Source organism: Apostichopus japonicus, chromosome 12 (genome assembly GCF_037975245.1).
Source record: "Apostichopus japonicus isolate 1M-3 chromosome 12, ASM3797524v1, whole genome shotgun sequence".
Classification (NCBI taxonomy): Eukaryota; Metazoa; Echinodermata; class Holothuroidea; order Aspidochirotida; family Stichopodidae; genus Apostichopus; species Apostichopus japonicus.
In genome coordinates this window covers 23,990,625-24,003,807 of record NC_092572.1, presented here as the reverse complement: position 1 = coordinate 24,003,807, position 13,183 = coordinate 23,990,625, and the positions used below count along the sequence as shown (strand labels likewise).

The 13,183-nt window shown below is 35.4% G+C and overlaps 1 protein-coding gene across 10 annotated transcripts in view; it reads left to right on the top strand.

Annotated features, from left to right (window-relative positions):
- Nucleotides 1–12,423, top strand: part of LOC139976951 (uncharacterized) — a 90,885-nt gene extending 78,462 nt beyond the window's left edge. For 3 of the 10 annotated variants that reach the window (XR_011796333.1, XR_011796340.1, XR_011796338.1), the window contains 11 exons: nucleotides 148–234; nucleotides 870–1,193; nucleotides 2,353–2,582; nucleotides 2,785–2,922; nucleotides 4,153–4,296; nucleotides 5,564–5,620; nucleotides 6,493–6,727; nucleotides 7,781–7,938; nucleotides 8,221–8,459; nucleotides 8,833–9,044; nucleotides 9,316–12,423. Coding sequence is in view for 1 of the 10 variants with exons in the window: in XM_071985856.1 (XP_071841957.1) it covers nucleotides 148–234; nucleotides 870–1,193; nucleotides 2,353–2,582; nucleotides 2,785–2,922; nucleotides 4,153–4,296; nucleotides 5,564–5,620; nucleotides 6,493–6,727; nucleotides 7,637–7,644 (1,223 nt within the window). In the remaining 9 variants the exon portion in view is untranslated. The other 7 variants (XR_011796337.1, XR_011796339.1, XR_011796336.1 and 4 more) reach the window with 6 other exon arrangements.
- Nucleotides 12,424–13,183: the final 760 nt, after the last annotated feature.

Sequence of the window (13,183 nt, the reverse complement as noted above, 5' to 3'; positions counted from 1 at the left end):
ACAAATTTTACCAAGTTAAAAATTAAATAAAACTGCTAGTACTGTAGGTTATGCTTTTGAAATGATGCATAATTTAAAGTAAATTTGTTAAATAATGAACATCACTCTCTAGAGTATGGATTAAATGTAAACAGATGATACTTCCAGGTACCAGGCCTTATCGCTGGCTATTTCAGAGCAGAAGTAGAATACTGACAGAAGAAGAAGAAGAAGAAGAAGAAGAAGAAGAAGAAGGTGGGTACATACCTTGCATGGTAAAAAATTTAAAGTTGGTCACCATGCCAACTTTCATTTTACTATGTCCTGAACAACTTTTGAGGTGAACAAGACAATTCTCAATCCTTGTAAATATATGAAGAATATTTTGGAAAAACAATATTTTTTCGTCCAAACAAGCATTCTCCTGATATGAATCAAAGCTGAATGAGAAGTACCTGATTGGAGGTATTTTACTTGTTGAAACATTACATTTGTTCCTTATTGTTAGAGTGGCCTGTTTTCATAATACTGAGAGAGAAAAGGAGTATTAATTGCTACGTCACATTTGGGAGTGTTTGCAAGATGACTTCTAAAAGTACTTAACAGTCACTGGTGAGCTAAGCTTTTATGAGCATAATAAGCATCATGTTGATGATCAAATTGTCATAAGTAATTTGTCTTGTAATGCAAGAACAGTTTACTGCAACATGCATTAAATTCATTAAATAACACCAAGTTCAAAATTAAATAAAACTGCTAGTAGGATATGCTTTTGAAAAGATTCATAATTTCCAGTAACTTTGTTACACAATGAGCATCAATTACTGGAATATTGATTAAATGTAAACAGATTCTACTGACAGGTAACAATTGAACTATTTTCCCCTCAGACTGGAAGCCACCAGACACCATGGAAATAACATCTTCCATATCTGGAAAGGGAGGATTATTACAGATTCCAAACACGGGTATTAAACTGGTTTTTCCACCAAACGCAGTCACAGAGGAACTCAATATCCAAGTAAAAATCATTCCACCAAGTCTTTTAAATGAGCCAGCCATATCCTTTTCAAGTAATTCATCAGTGGTATTGGAGCTTCTGCCGAATGGTTTGCAGTTAAAACGTGAAGTTTCATTGACCTTACCTCATTGTCTGACTTTTATTAATGAGGAAAAAGCTAAAGCCAAGGTTTATGTCAGTCACCATGAAGAAGGTATATCTCACTTTATCTTACTTTATATTGGTTAGTTACACACATTATTGTACTTTATTTGACTTCACATGATATATCACATACAATATCTCACTTTACTCCTCACCAATAGCTGCCACCTATCGTGTTGAATGCATTGTGGAATGGAAAAGTTGTAGCATACACTGCAACAGTGAAAGTTTATTTTCTATACCACACTGCTCGCCTTTCATCAAAGAAGCTAAAACAAATAATATTCATTTAGAAAAAAAGTAACCCCCAGTAAACATCCAGAACTTTTGACAAATAATTTACAACAGAACTGTTTAGTCAAGGGTGCGTATAATAACTGCAAAACTTTGGTGAATAGGATTCGGAGATATAAGTAGTTAAGTATTATCTTGCAGTTGAAGACATTATAGAAGGAGATCACAGTTGGTTTTATATGGTTTTTAGTTATTCAAGAACAAAGTTGATATTAATGAAAGTGGTCTGGCTGTGACCCAATGACATGGCTGCAACACACTGAATTAGTCATGCATTAAAATGAAAGAGGCAGCTTTCTGACAACTCTTCATAAGGCAGTGCACTTCAAGACTACTGCAACAGATTAACTGATGATTGTAATTTTTTACTTGATGAAGCAATGCATTGAACTTTTTTTTTCTCTGGACCAATAACATGGCTTGGTTCACCAGCTGTATGGAACAAGCAGAGATTCTTAGTATGTGGTGTCTTGTGTGATTGGTTTAGGAGAGTCTAGCAATCTAATCGGAGTTGATGAAACTCTTGTCACTTTTGTGTGGACTTATATAACAAGACATTGCTAACTAGCTTTTATGGGTCCTGCAGAGGATTCTTGTGCATTTTGCCTGATTCTGGGAAGGCTTGCAAATCTAGTTTACGGACTGGTGCAATTTCTAGTAGCCTATAGTAAAAGATTTAATGATCTGAAGTTTTGCATTAAAAGTAAATTAATTCATAGTGAACATACTGGAAGATGGAAAGCAACTTCTGAGCAATGAGATCAAATTGACAGCTTGCATTTTGATTAATTAATATTTATGAAATACCATGCACAATTAGTTGATGGACTGGAAATTTATAGTAAAATATTAAAATCATCACTCTTAGTGATTTCCTTTATCTGATTGAAATTCCTTTTTTGTAAACTTGACAGGCCAAAGACCCTGTTGGGAAGAGAGACCGCTCAGCCCTTACATCTTTCATCCTTCGAAGTGTACAGTGAGGCTACGTGGCTTTTGCTGGTTGAAGGTTAAAATTGATGACACTGAAGTTGAAGCTAAGAATCTTGTGGTATTTGCCGCGAAAAAGATACTACGAAATAAGCAAACTGCCAAAGTAGAAGTTGGATATTACGAAGATATTCCTGAACGCGGTGAACCAAATGTAAATCATTATTAAATGGTGTGTTGTGATGCATCATTCATTCTAAAATAGTATACCGCGAAAATATATTTAACAAAAAGTAAGATTTTTTTTTCATTATAAATGCACCTTTTTGTGGATTAACATATGAATTGATGAGTAAAATTGACATAAATTGTTCGTCTTATTGAGAATAACATCTTGTATATTATTTCCATTTCAGATACTAAAATTGAATCCAGACATCAAACCTGAACGAAGCCTGCAATTACAATTTATGAAAGAAGGAAAACAGCCATTAACTATATCATTTAATGGCACTAAGCCAGGCAATACCTGGTATACAGAGCAAGGAAAAGAGGTAAATTTTGTAGTTTGCATATTTCAGTTCACAATTGGTTAGATTTAACAGAGTAATTTAATGTTGACTAGATAGCATAAAATATTATTAAATGTGAGTGCAATGCAGGCGCTACAAAAGTGTCATGTTACCTTCATTTACCATGACAAGTTCAACCGGGTTAGCTCTCGCTTGATTTATGCCCAGAAAAAAAGCACACTTTTCCGGGTATCACTTGATCTACAAAAGTAACCAAAGCTGCAGCTTCTTCATTAGTTAAAGTGCGCATTGATAAAGAGCTAGGGAGTGAATTGACTGAACATTTTGGACGATTCATGATTCTGTAAGTAAAGACATCCCACTATGTTTACCCGATTTAAAGGATGGTTTTCCTAAATTAGGTGTTAATCTGGTATCTCGCCAATCCAGTAAAAACGTTAAGAGCGGTGTTGCATGTGGATCAGACAAGATTCCCTGATGGGTATTTAAATGCTGTTCTAATGAGTTAGCCCTCTTTACGCATCTTTATGTCAGGAAAGGATTCTAAATAGTGAAATTCCTAGTTTGTGGAAACAGCATTAACATCCCCTGTTCCCAAAGTGAAGAACCCCAAACATGTAAATGATTTCAGACTAATTGACTAAGCAAGTATTGCATTTAATAGGATAAGCTCTCGTTGCCACAGTTAATGAAGAGTATACATAGATCAGATTGGGAATGTCAATTTGCTTACAAAAAAAAGGTGTATCCTGTATCGACGCTGTGCTTTTAATAATCCATGAAATTGTGTCGAATTTTAATAACAAGGAAACCACTATATCAATTGTGTTGTTCCTCGATTTCTCCAGTGCATTCAAGACAGTCCTTCCGAATCAATTAATTAAGGATTTATCTAGATATATGATTGAGCCATGGCTCATTACCCTCGTATATCACATGATACCATGAAAATTGTTATTTTTGTAAACCAAGCGAGGGCTAACCTTTAACTCATAAAGACATATGAGCACTCTGGCTAGCATGGTGTAATATTGTGGAATATACACAATTGTACTAAGTTATGTACATACTGTACACTGTCAGCTCGGGTAGGAGATGTGTTGTATCATGTTTACTTGCTCTAAAATACTGTGACCGAAATATTTCTTTGATATATTCATCTGCATTGGAAGCACTCCACCCAGTTTTTTAGCAATTCATCTGCTTGGTTTAACCTCACAAAATGCAGTTATTATTTTCTTTCTTCTTTAGGAGATACCTTGGCGGTCTATAGCATTGTCTGAAGAACGCTTAGTGCCATTTGTACTTCAAAGGAGTAAAAATATGGACTCATTCTGCAAATTTTTAGCACAACAGGGGGAACATTACCCTATTAATTTTGAAATAGAACTGGAGGTTTGTTGTTTTGGAATGGAAATTTTGATATTTGTATTACTGATTTAATGGGTTTTGTTATGAAGAAATAAAAAAGGATATATCAGTGGTGTAATCATCAAGCTGTTAAGCTTACATGCTCTTGGCTCACATTTCCATAAACTAAGTGGTTTAGCTACTGTTTTATTCAGCACTGCATCATCTGAGAAGGCAGAAATTATCCACTTGAGGGATCATATCCTAATGATTAGCATGAGCTGCATGTTGTAATATTATAGTGAACCATTATACCTGACATCACTTTAACAAAACAATGTTAGGGTGGTTACATGATTGTAATACGTTGCATAATATACCTCACAACTGTTGAAGACATGTTTGGGTGCCAACACTGCTAATTTTGTCAGTCAATTTTATGGTTAGTCAGGAAATATTTTGATTTTATGACCAGGTTTTGGCCGCAGATGTGCGATCAACATCAAGATTTATGATCATCAACTTGCTGTAGTGAATTCATTTTTTGTTCAGGCTTGTAGATGCCACAAAACAATGCAAAATAGGTCTGGCATAAAATCAATCTCTCCATAATGTTTGTCCCGTTTCTGCTGTTTATGTTACTTGGTGATATTGTAACCTCTGCATGTGGCTTTAACCTACCGTAGAGAACAAACATATTCATAAACCTGAACACCTCTTAACATATAGTTTCCAAAAACTTATACAGACTTCTTTATTTTCTAACAAATATAAAATGTAGAGTAAGAGGCAAACTGTGGTCCAGCCATGAAATGAAATGGAGGAACATAAGGTCTATAAAACTTATTACTTTTACTATGATGCAAGCATAGAGAATGTCAAGTATAACAAAGAAATATGTGATTCCTTATTCATGATGACAAGCTACGCAAGATACTGAGCATTCTTTGCATTTCCATTAGCAAAATAAAAGTAAAAACATATTTTACAATACTACAATATTTTGCAAGGGTGTGAGAATGGAGAAATGGAGAAAGTAATTACTGAATAACAGGAATTGATTTACAAGAGTAGATTATTTTCTCTATGCGTGAGTTTCTACCCGTTTAGTAATACCTCCTTTTTCTCCCACTTCTTGCAATTCTTCTCTAATGCTATGGTTTCATCCTTACACCAAAAATATGGAGATTGAATTTAGCTATAATAGTATGTGTAAGATAAATTAGTGTATTTTGCAGCCTTCGAAAATACTAGTTTGGAGCAATGTATCTTTCTGGTAAGTTTAATGGTAATGTATGTTCTCTTTCCACAGGGGAATCAGTCCACAGATGAAATTGCAGACAGTACAGTACCTGATTACATTTTAGAGGTATTTATTATCCTAATGATGTTTGTCAAGATTCTACAACAATGATCCAGGGATAGGCGACAAAATTGTTGTGTTTGTTTGGAGGGGTCCTGCAGGGTGTCTGTGATCAGCAAAGTGTCCTGCTAGCTGTCATGCCTCATCCTGCATCCCATGGCTCTTCTACCTAATATGTCATATACCAATGACTGTAATAAATTAACTTATTTGTGGTCATTCTCCCAGAGGTCTGGTGGGTTCTGAAATTTGTTCAGCAGCCTTGGTTAGGCTTTTTATAAGTAAATTTGTAAGGATTGTACAGATATAGTACTGTTCCAAGTGGACATAGCATTATGTTATGTATTTGTGTGGCAGGAAGAAGATAGGCAGTTATTTAGGGTAGATTTTTTAGTTCTTGGACAATGAAGCATCTTCTTTCTGTATAAATATTACAATACAAGCCCCTCTGATGTTCTATTGTCACATCAAGTTAGTTGTTTCAACTAGACCACAAGCCATTAGTTTACAAAATCATTGAGCTATCTTCCGACCATTTCATCTTTGTTGTAGGAGTTGGCACCAAAACTGACTGGAGAGTGTGCAAATGCTTGCCAGGGAGTTGAACATTAGCGAATTCAATCTTTATAATATAAAAGAAAATAATACCTGGAATATCGTAAACACAAAATACTTTATGCTTTGTTCCTGGAGTTAACCCCTCAGCTGATGTTCTAGTGCCACATCAATTAAGTTGTTTCAACTAGACCACAACCTAGTGTTCCAATTCATCGAGGTCTCTTCCATCCACAGCTATTCTATAAGTTGTCCTTAGTTTAAGATATTTATGTTTTGAATGTAAATGAAGCAGATTTAATTTCAATTCATCTTTCTTGTAGTATTTGGCAGAAAAACTGTGTTCAGAGTGGCAAAGCCTTGCCAGGTATTTGAATATTAGCGATGCTGATCTTGATAATTTAAAGGAAGATAATCGTCGGTGTCATCAAGACGCAAAATACTTTATGCTTCGTCTCTGGAGAAAAAGGAATGGTGCTGGGGCCACCTGCAGCGTGCTTGCTACAGCTTTGGACAAGGCAGGCCGAAAAGATCTTCAGCAGTATGTGGAGAGACAAGGTAATGATAACTATTGACTGGATTGATATTGATGACTTCATTCAGGTTGATAATTCATTTAATAATACATGAATGCAAATAATTTGTATTCACTGTGACATTCAAGGGGTATTCAGGTGGCTAAAGTTGATTCCTTACAGACAATGCTGGCAATTTATAGGTCAAAACCTTTATAGCATCTTGTATGGCGAAGATGGAAAATCTTTAAATTTGGTGGTATTTTGTGAATGCATCTGGCAACAGCTGAATGATGTCATCACAGCAATTCAGCTGAAAATGTTTTTATTTTTTTTTTATTTATAATATTCGACTCCCCTGTTCACAGAGGAATACAATATGTCTACAAAACGTTGCATTTTAATGACATTCTAAATACAGAGAACCTTGATAGCTAGCAAACAGTCCAAATGTACCAGGTCTCACAAATACATCAAATAAAATATTATAATAGAAAAGTAGAACATGAAAAACATTTGCTGTTACGACACCACAGACCACCTACTGCGATCCATTGCCTGGACGAATGGAGGATTTTACTAGTCAAAATAAGTTCATCCAATAAACCAATATCTTGAGTCAAGACATTAAGATGTGGTTTTTCACTGACAGTGTAGAGCATGTTTCATTTCCTCATAACAGTCACATATCCCTTTAATGTCCAGGCCTCATCATTAGGAGCAATAAACTTGTGTTAGTTTTTCAATCTACATACCACATTCGTTATAGTTTATATAATATGACATATGTTAACTGGTATTGCCATAAGCAATCATGCAGTAGATGCATCCATACATGGAGGTGTCAAAGCTTTTAGTCATTAATAAATGGATAGACAACTTTTTCCAATATATATTCATTTAAACATGTCGTTTATAGTAAAAGAGAACATATTTCCTTTTTTTTTTATAGGTGTCTGATTCATGTAATATCCAGCTTACTAATGTCAGGAATTACCAGCAACTTTTTAACCCTGATATATCAAAGCAAATGGTTTTTTCCTTATAGCAAATATAGTTTTAATATTTAAATACCAAAATATCACTGTTTTATTAGTGACTATGCAGAGCCGAAATGAACCTACACAGGACTCGGCCGCTTTACAGGAGACCACACATCAACATGGATGGTTTCGTGGCTGGCTAAAGTGGTTTAAGTGGTAAATCCAGAACTCCTCTAGGATAACTTTATATTGACAAGAAAGTGACAAAATGGTACGTTATATTTCGTTTCTGTTGTGGATGTGTGCATGTTGTGTTTGTGCATGGGGCGGGCATTGACTTTCATTCCAAACTTAGTATGAATTGTATACATGCCTAGAGTTTTTATTTATCTCTAACCATACTTTCCATCAAACCTGTATGTGCAATCCCCCGGGTGCTTGGTTTTATGACATATAAGATATAAATATGCAATATTGATATTTCACATCTCTAATATATAAGATTGAAACATATCATTAACTTTTATGTATTTCTGTTTGTATCTACATAAAGGCATGCTGTTCCTACATATGGGTCTGATGTACCTACACAGGGGCCTGATGTTCCTACACAGGAGCATGATGTCCCTACACAGGAGCACGATGTACCTACAAACGGATGTAATATACCTACACAGGAGACGGATTTACCTACGTAGGAGACGGTAACTACACAAAAGCCTGCCCCGACATACATCTCTACCTACACATCAACATGGATTGTTTAGTGGAGTGCTTAGTTGCTTCCAAATGGTACAGTCTGCAGACAAATCTACAACCTCACATTGGCAAATAAGTGGAATAATTTCAGCAGATAATATTCTGTCAAAGGTCACCAGTATTGTTCTTAAATAAGCTGGAAGGACATATGTTGGCTTCTATTTCAATAATCATCCAACAATTGTACTTTCACACTAATAGATATTTTGCCTCAGTGAGATATATACTTCTCTAATCATTGTTATAATATGCTATTGTCCGGTAAAAGTTGAAGTTTTTTTTACCTCAGGAAAAGTTCCTTTGAAAACTTTAAGTATGATGGACAAACTTTAATAGGGCCAACTTTAACGGTTATGGAATCCCTTTTTGGTGATTTATAGAATTGTTATTCTCTCTGGTTCAATAGGTGATGCTACAGAAGACGGCAGTTCTGATGACTTTGTTGAGCTGGTATTGGAAGAGGAAGCTGTTATAATTAATTATATCAGTTAATTAAGATGACTGTCAGTGTAAATCTTAGAAAGCTAGCCAGTGATCCAGCAAGAAGCCATAATTGTTTCCCTTTGAGACAGCTCCACAATCAATGCATTTATCAAGATTTAGCCAATTAATCCATTGGTAAGTGTTCAATTCCAATTTGTTCACAGTGAGTAGATTTATATATATATATATATATATATATATAATGATATATATATATATAATGATATATATATATATATATATATATATAATGATATATATATATATATATAATGATATATATATATATATATATATATATATATATAAACATTTCATGTTATATGTGATGGTATTTCACATCTCTGGGATATTTAAGATTGAAACATATCATAATCATTTATGTATTCTGTTTGTACCTACATAGAGGCATGTTCCTACACATGGGCCTGATGTACCTACACCGGAGTATGATGTACCTACACAGAAGCATCATGTTCCTACAAAGGAGGATGTACCTACACAGAAGCATGATGTACCTACACAGGAGGATGTATTCAAATTCAAATTCAAATTCAAATAAACTTTATTAAGCACCAAAAATGGGCAATTAAATGCTCGCAATAAGACAATACAATGATAAGATGGAATAAGAATAATACAAATAGTATGCATGAAAATACACTAAAAGGATACCATACTATGAATTGCACATATTAATTTAATAGGATAATAAGAAGTCAAACTATTAAGAAAAATAAGAATTGCAACTGACTGAAGGAATAAGAATCAAAACTCTCGAAAATGGTCAAACTATAAGAATCGAAACTAATAGGAATTTAAACCTAAAACTAAAAAATTGAAAAACCTATACGACAGTCTAACGGATCAAAACGAAAGGATCAAAATTCAATTTTGAAAACAATTAAACTTTAAAAGGCACCTATAAAGCAATATACTGCTCCTAAACAGATAAAAGAAATAATAATGATAATATGCATAAGAGAAAGAGACTATAGTCTAGTACCCTAAAAAGGTGACCCTAAAAACATTGCACAAAGCCTAGTGTATTAAGAATGAAATAAACAAACAAAAGAATCGAATTATGAATATTGCACAATGAACCTAACGAAACGCTGCCTATCTGGTGTAAGTATTATTAAAATGTGTGACAGCCATCGGAACGAAGGAATGCTTGTAGCGGTTTGTACCAGCAGCTGGGGGTCTCATCCTACCACTCCGCCCAGTGAATCGTCCAACGAGATCAATGTACCTACACAGAAGCATGATGTTCATACACAGGAGGATGTACCTACACATAAAGCATGGTGTACCTACACAGGAGCATAATGTACCTACAAAGGAGCATGATGTACATACAAAGGAGCATGATGTACCTACACAGGAGGAGGATGTACCTACACAGGAGGAGGATGTACCTACACAGGAGGATGTACCTACTCAGAAGCATGATGTTCCTGCAAAGGAGCATAATGTACCTACACAGGAGCATGGTGTACATACACAGGAGGATGTACCTACACAGGAGCATGATGTACCTACACAGGAGCATGATGTACCTACACAGGATGAGGATGTACTTACAGAGGAGACGGAAAATACACAAACGCCTGCCCCTACACATGAATCTCTACCTACACAGCTACGTGGATTGTGTAGTGGAAAGGATAAGGGAAACAAACTTCAAGTGATATGAGGATGATTTTTTCTCGATTTGCCTCAAGATGATACTGATTAGGGGAATAGTTGGGGGATAGTTGCAGTATCATAATTGGCCCTCACATGGGTTTGCCACTGGTCTGTGAAGACAGCTGAATCACCAAAAAAAAATTAAACAGCTGAAGTTCAGCCATTCCTAGAATGAAAAATATTGTAGACCTTCAGATGAGCCTAATTTTTAATGTTTGAATGACAACGAAAATAGGGGTATGTGGATGTCCTATGATACACCAGGGCAGATGTTTATATATAAATTAGAGAAACAGATTTGGTCCATCTGCTAAGGAAGGGTTAAAATGTTACTTTCTTGTTGCAATAAAGCATCTGGTTAGTTGCCAGGTTTTCATGAATTTATAAACGTTGCAAGTGTTAATAAACTAAGCAAATAATATCAATCAAACTGAAACATTCTACAAGACATTACCAATTATATTGATCTATTTAATATTTGATTTGAGCATCATCGATGAGGTACTATATGTCATATCTATCTTAATCACAATATGTTTGATGTCTTGGAATTCAAAAACAGGCAGTGGCATTACCAGACTTTTATGTGGGGGTGGGGGCAAAGATTTCGAGTGGGAGGCAAGTTTCACACTGACCCAGCTTGGTCAGTTTAGGTACTTTTTGCAAATATGGCCCGTTCCCAAACACTTGTAACCATGGTAATGGTACTGTTAAGAATGTTTCTATACCCAAATTATACGGTTTATTCCTGAGTTTCATCCGCTAAAATTGTTGACAGGATATTCCAACTAAAAATGTGAACTTGATATATTGTAGGGAAAGTCAAGCGTCTAGTCAGGATTTCACTTTAGGTGGAGAATCCAGTTTATGACCTGTCAACAAGAAAACTTTGTCCTACCTGCATGGGGTCCCGGGGCCCGGCATATTGCCCCTGGAAGCTATACAATATTTCGGACTTGAGAGCCTCAGTGCCTTCAAGTTTTATCAAACCGGCCCAGATTTTAGCTATGTAAAGTTATATTAGATTTTTAATATACTGCATATGATTAGCCTCAGACTGATTTGTTGTGCAGAAATTAATCAAGCAAGCGATAACTCACCCAAATAGAAGCTGATTCTAGGGTAGCCTAGTTATTCAATTCCGTGGCACAGGCAGTAGCTGGTAATACGAAAGACACAATATGATGGTGTCATAATGTGATACCAGTTTGGAGTTTACAGCCTTCAACAGGGTTGTCAGTAAAACATCCAATCAAATTTTATGAATTTTCCGGTCAAATTGAGTGAAAAAAGACCAGAAACAAATCTATTCGATGTCTGACTCTATAAGTAGCCTACAATTTTTTAGTTTGCATTCTTCTGCAATAGTAACTCTTTGTAGACAACCTATGCTCTATGTATATGAAATTTGACTGGGGCTACCTTCCCCTGCCTCCTCAGGTGGATATGCCACTGAAAACAGGAGTATGTGGATGTCCTTTCTTGACACCCGGGGAGAGGCATAGCATATAATATACAATTAAGAATATCTACTTATATTAGTTGTTATGAAATTGTTATGTTTCTGCAATATTCAACTCAAAAACACCTTTTTTCTGGTAAATTCATGAACTCCCGTTTTGTGTTATTTCTTACAGCTTTTAATATGCTTACCATGTGTTGAAGAGATGTAAATTGTTGCCATCTACACCCCCATTGTTTGTGTTTTGTTTTGCTTTTTCAACATATCTTGTGATTGAACATATCAATATATTAATATGAATTCGCAAATGAATGATTAGATTAAGAGAGAAAAGATAATAAATCAACTCTTTATTCAAATGGAGGAGATGTCTACCAATTTGTTACTCATTTAATGTTGCGCCCTCGACATCATCATTGTGTTCGTCATCAAAATTTGAAATGCATGGTATCCATCAAAAAGCAGTGAAACATCACTGAGAACAGGCAAAGCAAGTAGAAATGTAAAAATAATAGAAAGTTGTTGAGTCCTAGAAACAGAATAATTTCATAGCAGATTTGAATGATGCAAGAAAAAGTGAGAAAGCTAATTAATGGATCCAGGTAATTATTTCCAAGGTTGTGGGGCAGTAGAAGCAAAAATAGAAAACAAAAACAAAAAATGGTTTCCCCATGATCTGTTAGTAAGCTTTATGGTCAGAAGTCTTGTGTTCCAAGAGGTGTATGATAAGTCTGTAACAGCTCTGATGAATATATCGGTGATAAACTGGCATATTAACGTATGTAAGTATCTTGTAAAGGATGCTGGGTAAAACTGGAAGCCAGTGTAATAATAATACAGGAGTGATATATTCTCTATAACAATAATAGGTGTTACAATCCTGGCAGCAATGGAAGACCAATTAAACGAAAAATCTGATTATTTGGCAGGCCATATAAGAGTGACTGAGTTACAGCGGGTAGTAACAAACCGCACGCACACGTTTCACTGTACGTGAGTGAGATGCTGCATAAATGGCATAGGTGGAGCGACTGTATACAGAAGTCCCACTTCACCACCCCTTCCCCAGGCTAACAACCACTTGTCTCACTGACCACGCACCCTTCAATGTGTTAGTCTTTCT